Genomic DNA, 15,832 nt, shown 5'->3' on the forward strand with positions numbered 1-15,832 from the left:
TCCACACAGCACGTCACTGATTAATGAAGGGTAGCATTACACATTGCTGACCTCTATTAAAATGTGTCAGATTTCCCTATGGGAAGTTTGAAATATTGTCACACAGTTGATGCAACCTAAGGAGCCTATCAGTGCTGCGGTTAAATAAATACAGTAGTAGGTAATGTCCAAATTTACCCACATGAAGTAAACCAGGATGGTTAGATGAAACATAATCTGTTCTGGTTGTAGATAAACATAAGAGTATGTATTTCTATCACCACAAAATTGTAATATGTCAAACTTGGAAGTTTAAAGCAAATTTTGAGAAGATAATTATTGTTCTAATTTGTACCATGTATATGGCAGATAGCAGCCAATATAATACTTCTATAAAGTATAAAGTTGCATATTGGTTGTAATTAATACAACATAACAAGACAAAAATCAGTTTTTAAGTATCTGGACAAGATTAAGTTTCCACTACCCGGATATACACAAATACTGGAAATGAGGTCTATTGTAAATGTTAGGGAAAACTAGGCTTTGAGAAGTTATTTGGTTCTCCTCCATTTGAACAGCACCACTAGGGAGAAGAGTGGAAGGATTACATATAGGCAAAAGGACCACATATATCTATAGCCAAGGACATACTTCATCACATGCTGCAGTTGTATCAAAGAGTCTCAAAAGTTGCTACCAAAAATGGATGGGATACAAGCCTTGTGAATGTGCATACGGAAGTCACGAAGCAACTAAGTCATGCCATGCTACAGCCAAGCTGCAATGTTATGGTATGCAACTACCACCGCTTACCACCTAAGACTGTGGTGACAGCCACATTTTATGTCTATTATTTTAAATGTTTATCGCAATTTAATTATAAAAAAAATACTTTAAAAATCAACAATGCAGAAGTATTTTGCAACAGGAAGCAGTATTAAAAACTGTTAACTTCCAGTGATCTACAGGTCAAAGGCTTTACAAAACATTAACAATTTTGTGGCCTTCCTAAAAGTTTCATTCCATGGGAACTGTATAAACCAGAAACCATCACTGAAAAAGCCGCAATTCTACTGATGGGTGACAGGTTTTAACCCAAAGGGTGGCATCTGAAATGATGTCAGAAGTAACAGACTGTAGCTTCAGGGAAGTTTTACATGGAATTATTGTGCATGAGAGTAATCTTTTTACTTTTTACAAAATCTATATAGCCTCTGAGTTAATATATTTATAATGTTTTTATAAGGTCTTTTATTCTTTTTGCAAGAAAACCAAGCTAATTCATCAATTTGTTCATTATTAAAGCATGTTTCCGTTTGTAACAGCCAAGTTTTCTTTGGCATGAATTCTAAAATGCACATGCATCGTAGAGGGAAATACTAGGGCATTATGTTAAATGTAAGAAACACTGCAAGTTTTCTACTTCTTCATATTCAAGTTTCAGCATAGCATTATTTTTGTGTTAAAACACACTTATATCTCCAGTATATGTAAGTGCCAAGTACAAACCATGGTTCGATTTTTTTAAAGTGCATAAATCCTTTACCTGAATAACTGCACTGAACCAGCATGTGTTGCCAACATTTTTTAATCCCACTGGACAATTATCTTGACGTTTTCTATCATATGGATTTGGAGAGTCATTCCACACTTCTGGATGTGTCCTTTTCAGACTTGCTTTGTTTTCTGCTATGCTGGCTTCTAAAACTCTTAGAAATCAAATGAAATAATGAGAAAATGCAAAATAAGCAACAGTATGTTGAGATCGTGGTATAACAGGAAAGACAACAGCTCAAAAATGTAAGATACATCAGGGCAGATTTTCCATACAACAAATAATAATTTAGCAACTGAGCATTTTGCCCTTAAAAATAATTTCTAGAATGGGAAGCCATGTTAGCCTATAGCAATAAAAACAATAAATTCGTGTGGCAACTTAAATAACACCATATTTATTATGCCATATCCCAAGCAAATTTTTCTGGCCCTCTAACAATCCACCATGTTTTGCAGCAGCAGCAGCAAAAAGAGAAAAATGTAGTAAAAATACTTGCTTTAAACCTCATCACCTGATGTGGATGCAAATTCCCCCTTCCCTGGTCACCAGTCCTTTGTTGAGTTGGGAGCCAACTATAACCCCTTCTCAACAGCTGATCTGCATATAAGCATCCTGGGAGTACACACATACGTGGGCTGGCCAGACCCATTGCTAGCATGTGGTCCCCGGAAGGTAAACCAAGGGAGAATGCAGAACAGAGGCCCAAAAGGTTACTAAGGCTGATAGCATAATCAACATATTGGTCTTTAAGGTGTCACAAGCTTCTTTGTTGTTAATAATAATCGATGTCTAGTGTTATATAGGTATAATACAACCATCACCATTCTTTTTGAAAATTAAAATTTGCAAGTATGTTTAAACAACTGTTTTTGATTTAACCTAAAATTAAAGTGCAATGTTAATACATTCAATTTTAACAATACACAGAGCACACTGCGTATCCAATCCATGTTATCAAGCATGAAATAACACATTTTTTAACACAGAATTGTTCCCTGATGGGGGCAAGACCACTAAAGGTTGTAATTCAACTAAGTCTTACTCAGAGAAGACACACTGAAATTAATGATCCTTAGTCGTGTATTAACGTCAATGGGTCTACTCTGAGTAAGACTAGCATTGACTACCATGCTAAATGTGTTGGAAAATGACAATGACAAACTGTTAAAAATATACAGCAACACATGGGTACATGGCTCCTCAAATCAAAATTCCTACCATAGGATTATCATAACAGAGTTGCAAGGTGAATTTCCCAAACCCTATTTTCCTTTATATAGACACTACTTATTTAAGCAAGAGACACTGAAATTCCCAATAGGGGTACATCAGCACTCAGCAGACTATATCTGTATCCTCAGTTTGAATCATGTTTACTAATGATACAAGCCACCTTTATAGTTTAGGACCATTACACACTTCCAGGCACATGCATATAAAATTAAGAAACATTTTTTTGAAATTGAAAGGATGAATTATGGGAGCTATAATAAAAAAGTAAATAGCTGCCTGTTTTCAACAGACCATTTTACTGGGCTGCAATGTTTGCCATTTTCTCAGGAGCATTCTTAGGCTTCATTAGTGATAACCTAGATAAGCATACTCGTATCTACTGGCAATTCAGATATAGGTACGCAGACCACATAAAGTAGGAAGTCGAAATATAAAGAATCAACACTGGTATAAATCTCTTCCACTTATTATTTTACATCAGGAATGACAAATGGACAGTCCTCTCATAATGTAAGATGAGAAGTGTTCTGAGGCTTCTAGTATTTCAGATGTATTTCTCCTATGAAGAAATCAATAACGAACTTCAGTACAGATAAGGACTTGGATGATTTAGAAATTTTAAAAATGTGAAATAGTAATTCAAGACCTTCCAAACTTTAGAATGTAGATTTCATTTTACCCTCTAGCTGTTAATGGCTTCTGAGATAAAGAGCATCTGAAGTATCCCTTTCTTTCTGCTAAGCACAATGTAGGCAGTAAAAAATTCTCTTTTAGTGTATTCTTTCCAAGCTCCAAGTCGTACTAAAAAAAATCCCTCATAACAGAAGAAAAAAACAAGTAGAGCCTTTCTTTTAACAGATTTATCAAATGCTTTTTGATTTTGCCCTAGGCTATCTAGTCACTGACTAGCTGCTAATCTTCTGACTGTAGCTACACTCAGGCAGAATGTACACCACTTGGTATACCATTACATTTATCTGATGTTATCCAAATCCATTTATGATGGCATTGCAGGTGAGGAACAAGAGAAACACACACAGGGGTAAAGGAAAATATTAACAGCAGAGATGTGCCTGGAGGAAGGAGAGGAGAACAAGAATGAATAAGTGGAGCAGGCAGTGGGCGACCACAACTTAAAGTAGGGGTGGCTGACCTGTGGCTTTCTATATGTTGCTTAACCACAGTGCTTATCAGCTCAAACCTGCATGGCCAAAGCTCAAGGATGATGGGAGTTGTAGCGCAACATCTGGAGGGCCACAGGATAGCCATCCCTGGTCTGAAACTACATTACTGGTACCGCAATTTATTATCATATACATAATTAATTTTACTGATTTCAATGGATCCAAGGCATGCTAATTCTGAAGATAATAATGCTACTTTAAGTTAAAGCCTGCAAAAGTTTCCAGCTCTTGGGAGAGCCAATTGCTGGATGCAGCTGCCATGCATAGAGCCATAATAATTTTTAATCCTGAAATATATTGAAAAGTGACAGTTAAAGTTTAATGTCAAATTCCCTTTCACACATTCTTCTCTGAAGAATTACAAAAATAGGTAGTTATAACACATGAACTTTTATGAGGAGTAATTTTTAATATTTGGAGCACAGCCCAACAAAGTAACACTCAAGAAAACAAATGAGACCATCTGCAGTATAGCAATATAAGTGAAACTTACAATTCATAAGGAAAATCAATACAGGTCTATTTGATTCTTTTTAACACATATTTCTCATCATACAACCAGTTTGCTTACCTGCTAATGGCTTGTTCTTCATCTGTTATGCCAGTCTCCCTGAATGCCCTGTTTGATTCCTCCAAACTGAGAGCAATTGCTCTCTGAAGGTCATCTTTATCATCTCCTGTGAGATCAATCACATCTGAAAGGAAAAACTATATTTCTCAAAATTAAAAATGCAACAGATTAAAAAGCAAGCCCACTGCAGATGATTCAAAATTATAACAATATTGACTAGCTTCTTCATTCTCTCAACATTCCATCATCCCTAACACTGAACTATTCTTATTTTCCCTGACTTTGAAACATTGGTCATATTCAGACAATCATCCATGTCTTCATAATCCCTGACTTATTTTATATAGTGCCTTGCAAAAGTAATCAGACCTCTGACCAATGCTCTCATATTACTGAATGACAAATGGTACACTGCAATTTTGTTTATTTATTTTATTTATTTATTTATTTATTAAATTTATACCCCGCCTTCTGGCCAAAAGGCCCTCAAGGCGGCTTACAAACAACACGAACGTAATACATCAATAAAACATAATACAGCAATAAAATAATACAGTTCTCAAGATTAAATAACAATTCTCAAAATTAAATAACAATTAACATTTGCACTAACTAACTATAAAATAAGATGATTCCCACATCATAACATAACAGTTAGCAAAAAACAAAACAAAACAAAGCAGTTCTGTATGATATTTTATTTTGAAACACTGAAACTCAACATCAATTATTGTAAGGTGTTATGCTGGGAGATGTTTGTAAGAAACATACAAAACTGAAACATGTTCCTTGCATGTACAACCCTTGTACTGTGGAAGCTCCCAATTTACACAAATGAAAGAAACTGCCCTATCGAGGACACAATTACCTTACCATTGGCCTCCACCTGTGAACCCTTAAAGTTGCTGTCACATTGTCAGGATAAAAAACCCACTGTTGAAGAATCATTGGTCAGGCTGTGGGTCTGAAGGAAAATGAAGACCAAAGAGCATTCTACAAAAGTGAGAGATAATGTAAGACAAGTGCAGAATAGGAAAAGGGTACAAAATAATATCCATGTGTTTGGATATCCCAGTCAGCATAGTTGGATCAATAATCAGGAAGTGGAAGCTGCATCACACCACCCAGGCACTGCCAAGAAAAGGCCGTCTCTCAAAACTCAGCATTCAAACAAGGAGACTTGTGAGATAAGCCACAGAGAGGCCAACAATCACTTTGAAGGAGCTACAGAGTTCAGTGGCTGGGAGTGGAGTAATGGGGCACCAGTCAACCATATCAAGAGCTCTGCATAACACTGGCCTGTATGGAAGAGTGGCAAGAAAACTTTATTCAAAAAGCATCCTCTGAAAGCATGCCTGGAGTTTGCCAGAAAGCATGAGAGTGCCCGAGCTGCAATGTGGGGAAATGTTTTGTGGTCAGATGAGACCAAGATAGAGCTTTTTGGCCAAAACTCAAAGCGCTAGGTGTGGCACAAACCTAGCACTGCCCATGCCTCAAGCCACACCATCCTTACGGTGAAGTACAGTGACAAAGAGTCTGTTGCACTGCGTTGGAAAGAGCATTACCACGACCTCCTTAATCGTAACTCTTACGTGACTGGTGAGGTCTTCTCGCAAATCCCACAACAACAAATTAGAGATGAGCTTGCAGTATCCCCTAATTTGGATGAAGTCAGTAAAGCCATTAATCAAATGAAGAATAACAAAGCTAGTGGGCCTGATGGGATTCCTGCTAAAGTCTTTAAAGAAGGTGGGCCTGAACTTACACAACAACTTCATAAGCTCATCAAAAAAATCTGGATGAGGCAGGAGATCCCGGAAGACTTTAGGGATGCCATAATTATCACTCTTTTCAAGAAAGGTGATAGAACAGATTGTGGGAACTACCAAGGCATCTCTCTTCTAGCTACCGCAGGTAAAATCCTTGCAAGGATCCTCACAAATTGCCTCCTACCTATCTCAGAAAACATCCTCCCTGAATCCCAAAATGGTTTCTGCCCTTCCAGGGGGGACAGTGGACATGATCTTCACTGCACGACAGCTTCAAGAAAAATGCAGGGAGCAAAACAAACCTCTGTATATGGTGTTTATTGATCTGACTAAGGCCTTTGATACTGTAAATCAAACTGCTCTCTGGACCATCCTTCTGAAAATTGGATACCCTGATAAATTTGTGAATATTTTGCGACTCCTCCATGACAACATAAAGGCGACAATTTTGGATAACAATAGCTCTCAATGTGATCCATTCAAAGTGGGATCAGGCATCAAACAGGGATGCGTCATTGCTCCGACCTTATTTGCTATTTTCATTGCCATGATTTTACACCTTGTTGAGGGGAAACTTCCCACTGGCGTGGAAATCACATATTGAACAGATGGAAAGCTTTTTAATCTCAGTAGGCTAAAAGCAAAAACTAAGGTAATTACAACCTCCATCGTAGAAATTCAATATGCCGATGATAATGTAGTCTCCGCACATTCAGAGGAAGATCTTCAAACTATCCTAAATGTCTTTGCAGAAGCATATGGAAAGCTTGGCTTCTCGCTTAACATCAAAAAACCCAAAGTGCTTCATCAGCACGTGCGAACCAATCCCTCTGTAGCACCATCAATCCATCTTAATGGTGTGACGCTGGAGAATGTTAATCACTTTTCTTATCTTGGCAACCATCTCTCTGTAAAAGCTGACATCGATGCTGAAATTCAGCATCGTCTGAGCTCTGCGAGTGCCGCATTCTCCGAATTAACCGGAGAGTGTTCGAGGATCAAGGTATCTGCAGGGAGACCAAAATGATTATTTACAAAGCCATTGTACTACCGACCTTACAGTACGCCTGTGAAACATGGACCATCTATAAACACCATAAGAACATAAGAACATAAGAAGAGCCTGCTGGATCAGGCCAGTGGCCCATCTAGTCCAGCATCCTGTTCTCACAGTGGCCAACCAGGTGCCTGGGGGAAGCCCGCAAGCAGGACCCGAGTGCAAGAACACTCTCCCCTCCTGAGGCTTCCGGCAACTGGTTTTCAGAAGCATGCTGCCTCTGACTAGGGTGGCAGAGCACAGCTATCATGGCTAGTAGCCACTGATAGCCCTGTCCTCCATGAATTTGTCTAATCTTCTTTTAAAGCCGTCCAAGCTGGTGGCCATTACTGCATCTTGTGGGAGCAAATTCCATAGTTTAACTATGCGCTGAGTAAAGAAGTACTTCCTTTTGTCTGTCCTGAATCTTCCAACATTCAGCTTCTTTGAATGTCCACGAGTTCTAGTATTATGAGAGAGGGAGAAGAACTTTTCTCTATCCACTTTCTCAATGCCATGCATAATTTTATACACTTCTATCATGTCTCCTCTGACCCGCCTTTTCTCTAAACTAAAAAGCCCCAAATGCTGCAACCTTTCCTCGTAAGGGAGTCGCTCCATCCCCTTGATCATTCTGGTTGCCCTCTTCTGAACCTTTTCCAACTCTATAATATCCTTTTTGAGATGAGGCAACCAAAACTGTACACAGTATTCCAAATGCGGCCGCACCATAGATTTATACAACGGCATTATGATATCGGCTGTTTTATTTTCAATACCTTTCCTAATTATTGCTAGCATGGAATTTGCCTTTTTCACAGCTGCCGCACACTGGGTCGACATTTTCATCGTGCTGTCCACTACAACCCCGAGGTCTCTCTCCTGGTCGGTCACCGCCAGTTCAGATCCCATGAGCGTATATGTGAAATTAAGATTGTTTGCTCCAATATGCATAATTTTACACTTGTTTATATTGAATTGCATTTGCCATTTTTCCGCCCATTCACTCAGTTTGGAGAGGTCTTTTTGGAGCTCTTCGCAATCCCTTTTTGTTTTAACAACCCTGAACAATTCAGTGTCGTCAGCAAACTTGGCCACCTCACTGCTCAGTCCTAATTCTAGGTCATTAGTGAACAAGTTGAAAAGTACAGGTCCCAATACTGATCCTTGAGGGACTCCACTTTCTACAGCCCTCCATTGGGAGAACTGTCCGTTTATTCCTACTCTCTGCTTTCTGCTTCTTAACCAATTCCTTATCCACAAGAGGCTCTTCTCTTATTCCATGACTGCTAAGCTTCCTCAGAAGCCTTTGGTGAGGTACCTTGTCAAACGCTTTTTGAAAGTCTAAGTACACTATGTCCACTGGATCACCTCTATCTATATGCTTGTTGACACTCTCAAAGAATTCTAATAGGTTACTGAGACAGGACTTTCCCTTGCAGAAGCCATGCTGGCTCTGCTTCAGCAAGGCTTGTTCTTCTATGTGCTTAGTTAATCTAGCTTTAATCATACTTTCTACCAGTTTTCCAGGGACAGAAGTTAAGCTAACTGGCCTGTAATTTCCGGGATCCCCTCTGGATCCCTTTTTGAAGATTGGCGTTACATTTGCCACTTTCCAGTCCTCAGGCACGGAGGAGGACCCAAGGGACAAGTTACATATTTTAGTTAGCAGATCAGCAATTTCACCTTTGAGTTCTTTGAGAACTCTCGGGTGGATGCCATCCGGGCCCGGTGATTTGTCAGTTTTTATATTGTCCATTAAGCTTAGAACTTCCTCTCTCGTTACCACTATTTGTCTCAGTTCCTCAGAATCCCTTCCTGCAAATGTTAGTTCAGGTTCAGGGATCTGCCCTATATCTTCCACTGTGAAGACAGATGCAAAGAATTCATTTAGCTTCTCTGCAATCTCCTTATCGTTCTTTAGTACACCTTTGACTCCCTTATCATCCAAGGGTCCAATTGTCTCCCTAGATGGTCTCCTGCTTTGAATGTATTTATAGAATTTTTTGTTGTTGGTTTTTATGTTCTTAGCAATGTGCTCCTCAAATTCTTTTTTAGCATCCATTATTGTCTTCTTGCATTTCTTTTGCCAGAGTTTGTGTTCTTTTTTATTTTCTTCATTCAGACAAGACTTCCATTTTTTGAAGGAAGACTTTTTGCCTCTATTCTGCAAATTACTTGGGAAGATAGGCCAACTAATGTTAGCGTACTGGAAGAAGCAAAGACCAGCAGTGTTGAAACAATGATCCTCCAACATCAATTTCGTTAGACTGGCCATGTTGTTTGAATGCCTGATCACCGTCTTCCAAACCAGCTACTTTACTCCCAACTTAAGGATGGAAAACGGAGTATCGGTGGACAGCAAAAGAGGTTTAAAGATGTCCTCAAAGCTAATCTAAACAAATGTAACATGAGCATAGAGAACATGGAAGCCTTGGCCCATGAGCGTCCCAATTGGAGGTTGGCCATTATCAAAGGTATGGACTTTGAAGAAGCACGAGTACAGGGTGAAAGGGACAAAGAAGCTAAGCACATCAAGCAAATCCTCATTGTGACCATCTTCCATCTGGAAACCTATGTCCTCACTGTGGGAGGCCGTGTGGATCCAGAATTGGCCTCCACAGTCACTTACAGACCCACTGTTAAAGACCTTACCCTGGAAGACAATCTTACTCTGCCATGAGTGATCGCCAATGAAAATGAATGACAGTGAAGTATGACGCTGGCAGCATCATGCTGTGGGGATGCTTCTCACCAACCTCGAGCGAATCTGCCAAGAAGAATGGGCCAAAAGCCCTCCGACCCTGTGTGGAAAGCTGGTACATACCTACCTCAAAAGACTTAAAGCTGTTATTGCAGCGAAAGGTGGCTCTACCAAATATTAATGTGTGTGGGTTGAATACCTATGCAAGCAACATATTTCAGTTTTTTATGTTTCTTACAAACATTTCCCAACATAAAACCAATGTCACCTTACAATAATTGATTTTGATACTAAATATCACACAGAATGAAATTACAATGTACCATTTGTAATTCAGTGATATGACAGCATCGGTTAGGGGGTCTGATTACTTTTGCAAGGCACTGTAAATAAAATAAATTTATGAAACTATGAATGAGCGTTGTGGCCGCATGCTCCCACCACCACTTCATCTTATGCTGGTTTCAGCACAAAGATCTTCAAGATTCCTCATTAAATCTGAACTGGGGAATTACAGTTAATAAACCATGATACACCAGGATAAAACAGGGAATAGGAAGCACTGCCTTAATGCAAACCAGGATTTCCACAAAGAAAACTAAAGTGCAACAGGATAAAGGAACAGGGGAGAGAGGAGGGCTGAAGGAGAAAGGTGGATAATGATCCAATACAGCCAGTGAAGAAAAACATTTTCCCCAGAGTATAAGTACATATATTTCCTACATGTGTTTTTTTTTTTAAATCACATCAGGTAATCAGTTCAAATGAACACATCTCAGTTATTACTTGAAAACAACTTCAAACCAACTGGTTTGTTCAGAACCTAGTAACTATAGGTTCCTGGTTTGGACATAATGAGGAACTATGATTAATTTTCCCAAGTAATCTTCAGCAGCAGTGCTCAGGAAAGGGAGGGAAGGGGCTGATGTCAAGACAGAATGTACGGCCACACAGCTCATGCATATCTTGGTCTAATAAGCTGGGATGTGTATGTATGAACTGGATCATATTATACGGTGGTCACTAATGGCCAACATGGCTGCTAATAACATATAGGAAAGCCAGTCATCTGCAGAGTCTAGTGAGTCCAACAGTGCCATGCTCCCAAAACTGCTTGGAAATCTGGAATAATCTGTGTTGGGTCATGAAAAATCTGGAGGATGAAGATAATCAGCTTTCTACAAGGTTGGAACACTTCATGTATTAGAGCTAACAAACAGGATGGCTTTAAGCAGCTGCCACCATACAGTTTAGAGCTTGTCTGCTATCCTAGGTGTGTTCCAAGGCATTATTCTTTCATTTCCTTTATTTTAACAAGAACACTATCACGACAAATCAGACACTACTACCCATTGTTAAACATGCAGAATCTGCCAAAATGAGTCAAGGTCACACTCTACTGCCCTTCCCAATGTATATAAACCCTTCCCTTTCCTTATTCCTGAACAACAAGTTTTTCTGCAAAAGGGAGAGGGGGAGTAGACGGAGTTCTCACACCTGTCACAATAATGATAACATTAACATGTAGCAACCCAAAAGAACACAAAATTAAAATACAATTCTGGATTAACAAAAGGTTGGGGTCTAATGCTTAGAAATGTACCGTGTGTGGTGCTTCACATTTAGTTAGCATTATATATGAATATTACAGGTCAGACATATTTATTGGTACATTAGCTTTACTCTACACTACTATAATTTGTTAAAACCAAGAATATATTAACTTTTAATTTTAAATCTATGCAGCATTATTTGGCTAAATTGCCAGTTTTTTAGTATATTGCTTTGGGACACATGGATTCCAAACAGAAATGGTTACAGTCTGACTTTTAAAAAAATTTATATGGATTGCTATTTGATTGAACATGGGTTGCACTGCAGTGAGTCCATTTGCATGCCGTAAGGTTTTTGGGTACAGACAGCAAAATAGGCAGGGGTGTTCATCAGAGGAAAGCTTCATGTACACTACTGTATAGCAGGTGAACAGGCCTTAGAATATAGGGCAGATATATATTTAGATGATTTTTATGATTTCTTAAGTTTCACTAAACAATCATGCTTTATTGCTTAATATTATGAAATAATCATCCATTTGGAGGCATTTCTAAGAGTACACAGATAGAGCTCGAAAGATACTGTCAGCAATTTTCCAGGATAATGAAACAATTAACAACCAGATATTAATGTTACTCTTCATACAAGGATGGTGAATAGATACAGTTACCTCCACTAAATGCTTGTGGTTTCCCTTTCAATTTTAAAACATCAGAAAATAAGGACTGGTGGACCACAGATTGGAACATATTGCAGAATCATGGGGCCATGGCTCTAATGGGTCTTGTCTTTAGCAGTTCTGTTCTAACTTTCTTAAGAGAAGAAACTCTGTTCAGAGCCTCCTTTCATATAAAAGTTTTATATGGCAAAAGTGATCTCTAAAATGTTTTCAACAGGCTATGAAAATCAACACCAGCATCTTGAAACAGGCTCAGAACTTCATGTATGACCACTGTATTTTCTGTAACATCTGTCTTCACCAAAAATACAATTGACTAACTTTTTAAAACCCTTTTGAAAGTTATATTTAAAACAAAATCTCCAAGATCTGTAGGCATAAAGGAAACAATTAATGTAAAGTATCAGACTGGAGCAACAAGATTTTTCTGACCAACCTTATAGTTTGGTTGATCTTCAGTTGCACAGAGAAAAGGCACTTACTTGTATCTACCTGGCTGCCTACACTGATGTATCTGTCATTGCCAGAAAGTGCTGTTTGATAGTATGTTGTCTCTTCTTGTTGAGGAATCTTAGCATTCTTTGCAGTAAGGAAAGCAACCGCTAACTCCAAATTCCCATTGCTATCCTTTAAATGTAACAGAATAAACTTATCAGTATGCTATTTTATAAACAACCAGTTTGTACATAGCCAATTCTCAACATCATGTCTAAGTGACTTTCATGTTACAACTGTACATAATACATACAATGTTATGATTGGAAGCTTATTATACCGTCATTTATATATAAGATAAGTATCAGTAAGGAAGATGATAGATTTAGGATAGAATCTAACTAAAGCTAAGTACTTTTGAGTCCAACTGATTTCAGCAGAACCCTCTACCACTGCAAAACCAATAGAAATTAAAAACACTTAATTTCCAATTAGACAATATGCATAGTGTACAGGTTCCTTGAGTCAACTGATTGCAAAATGAATTTAAGACTAACTTGCAACTTCAGTGCTGAATCTGAAGTAAGTATGCAGTTAAGCAGGGTAGTAAATCCTAGCCACTCCATGCAGCTATATCTGATCCTGAAGAATATTAACCCCCACACACACTGTTGAGCTGCAGCCCCCCCATCCTATAAACCTGTTGCTTAAAAGCAATTCTGATGTCTTAAAATTTGAAATATTTTGCCAGCTCCAAGGATAATAATTTGATAACACTCATGCTAAAGCTCACAACAGACATTCTATATAGCAAGTATTAGGTAAACCAGCAGAACAAGCAGTCCTACAAGATTGCTATTTTTGAAAGGAAATCATACCTTTTTCATATATTTGGCTTAAATGTTTTGAGATTACTCTACTTTTTTCCTTTCTTTTTTTAACACATTCTCAAGTAGTAAATCTATGACTGAAACAGCTTACAATTGATAAAAAGAACAGCTGAGCAGCAAGGCCTGCCAAAAGCTAAAGAACATAGATGAGGCAGATAAGATTCATGTCCAAGGCAAGCCACATAGGCTTGAGACTTATCTTCTCTCCCCTGTTCTCAAGTTCAGGAGAGACAGTAAGAAAAAACATGTTTTTCCAAACAGCAAGAGGTGGGAGGATGTTGAGGTTGACTGGCATTGTGTAGGCATAGGCGAGCAAGGGGGAATGTGCAGACTTAACCCTAACCCAAGATATCTTTTCTCACCTGTGTTTCTCTTTGCATAACTGGCCATGTGGAGGCAAAGGTCAACGTCTCAGGTAGATGAAACAAATGTTTTTACCACTGTATGCTCTATATGCATAGTATTTCTTAATTACATAAAGTATTTTATGGGCATGTTGAACCACTTCAAAAGGCCCTTATGTTTCTTAGACCACAGGGTATGGTCTGATGGCACATGAGCTTCCCAACTTGCTTGCTAAGCAGGTCTATATCTGATGAATGCCTGTATGAGATCATGTATGAAGTACATACACACTATGCCTTCAGTTTCATAACTGAAGGAAGAAAGGCAAGATATAAAGGAATAATTGTTTTTAAAAATAGTTCTTTATCATACTTTGTTATCTGAATCTCCTACATATATGATAGCTATGGCCAAACTACCCTGAACACGCCCGATCTCGTCTGATCTTAGAAGCTAAGCAGGGTCAGGCCTGATTAGTACTTTGATGGGAGACCACCTGGAAATACCAGGTGCTGTAGGCTTAGAGGAAGGCTATGGTAAACCACCTCTGAATACCTCTTACCATGAAAACCCTATGAATATATCCATAGGGTCACAATAAGTCATAATCGACTTGAAGGCATATAACAACAACAACAACCATATATGATTTTAAAGCAATTGTTAAAACTTTTCCAATCAGAAGGAACCTAATTTAGACACAGACAGATATATAACAGAGTCATCTTTGAAAACCACTATACCTTCAAGGCTTGCTGCAGTACTTGGGTGTCATTGATACCAGTGATTTCTCTTAGCTGATTCAGAAATGTCTGCTGGTGCTGAAAAATTAAAAAGCTTGTCAAGCACAAGACAAATTATGGCAACAAGACAAAACCCGTTATGCTAGTGAAAAGATGATTTGTGAAATTTTTATTCTACTTTAAAACAATTATTTTCTTTAAAACAACATGTTAGGGGACAGCCTGAGGAACACATATAAGCTGAAGACGAAAGAAAGGACTTCCTCTGTGAGAACCAAGGTATTAGGGAACAGAGATTCAATTCAGACCTCTCATGTTTTTATACATTTTAGAATCACGCCTTCAAAGTGCACATTAGAACCATTAACACAAAAACAACACTACACAATCTACTCATGTGATAGCATGGGCTATGGCTATAACTGTAATCACTTTCGTCTCAATATAGAACGTTCTTATCTAAGCCCACAAATCTCCCGTTATGTAGAGAAGCTAATTCAGGGATAGTCAACATGGTACTCTCCAAATGCTGTTGGCCTACAGCTCCCAACATCACTGGCTATTTGTCATGCCGGCTGGGACTGCTAATGGAAGTCCAACAATATCTTGAGGGGAAGAAGTTGGTTACCCTTGTTCTAGCTGGTTTTTAAGTCTTATTCCCAAAATTCAAAAAATCATAAGACAACAAATTAAAAATGAATGGATGCTATCAAGTACCCAGAAAGTCTAAAAAAAATAGTGCTGGAAAGTTGTAAAAATAAACAAGTGCTTTAGTTTTGGTTCACATATTTCGAATTCAAATATGATGTAACTTAAGACAGTAAACAAAATAGTATCAAATCATATTGCATATTTCAGCAAGAAAAATAAAAACTGCCCAGAGAAGGTTACTTAAAAGTATATCCTACTTTTCCACTATGAAAACAATACTCACAGTGGCTCACAACATTAAAAACAACAAAAAACACATCTGAGTCTTGTAATACAGTGTCCTTTGGTTTCACAGAATGCATCAACTGTGGCATTGAGCATTCTAAATTGATCAGATGTCCATTTATTTATTTTGATTTACAAATATATTTATATAACACTATTTCATTTAAAAACATCAAAACAGTCTACAACTTTTAAAGAGTACAGTAAAAACCA

General features: G+C 38.2%; 1 protein-coding gene and 1 pseudogene across 6 annotated transcripts in view; one reads left to right on the plus strand and one right to left on the minus strand.

The window, feature by feature from the left end:
* The window catches only part of USP25 (ubiquitin specific peptidase 25), a 102,483-nt gene that overhangs the window by 60,288 nt on the left and 26,363 nt on the right, over nucleotides 1-15,832 (minus strand). For all 6 annotated transcript variants that reach the window (XM_061627911.1, XM_061627910.1, XM_061627913.1 and 3 more), the window contains 4 exons: nucleotides 14,684-14,761; nucleotides 12,753-12,897; nucleotides 4,529-4,652; nucleotides 1,529-1,691 (listed from right to left, as the gene is read on the minus strand). In XM_061627911.1, coding sequence (XP_061483895.1) covers nucleotides 1,529-1,691; nucleotides 4,529-4,652; nucleotides 12,753-12,897; nucleotides 14,684-14,761 — 510 coding nt within the window. The remainder of the gene's footprint in view (nucleotides 1-1,528; nucleotides 1,692-4,528; nucleotides 4,653-12,752; nucleotides 12,898-14,683; nucleotides 14,762-15,832) is intronic.
* On the plus strand, nucleotides 14,343-14,461 carry LOC133386272 (5S ribosomal RNA; annotated as a pseudogene).

The sequence above is a fragment of the Rhineura floridana genome, chromosome 5 (assembly GCF_030035675.1).
Source record: "Rhineura floridana isolate rRhiFlo1 chromosome 5, rRhiFlo1.hap2, whole genome shotgun sequence".
Classification (NCBI taxonomy): Eukaryota; Metazoa; Chordata; class Lepidosauria; order Squamata; family Rhineuridae; genus Rhineura; species Rhineura floridana.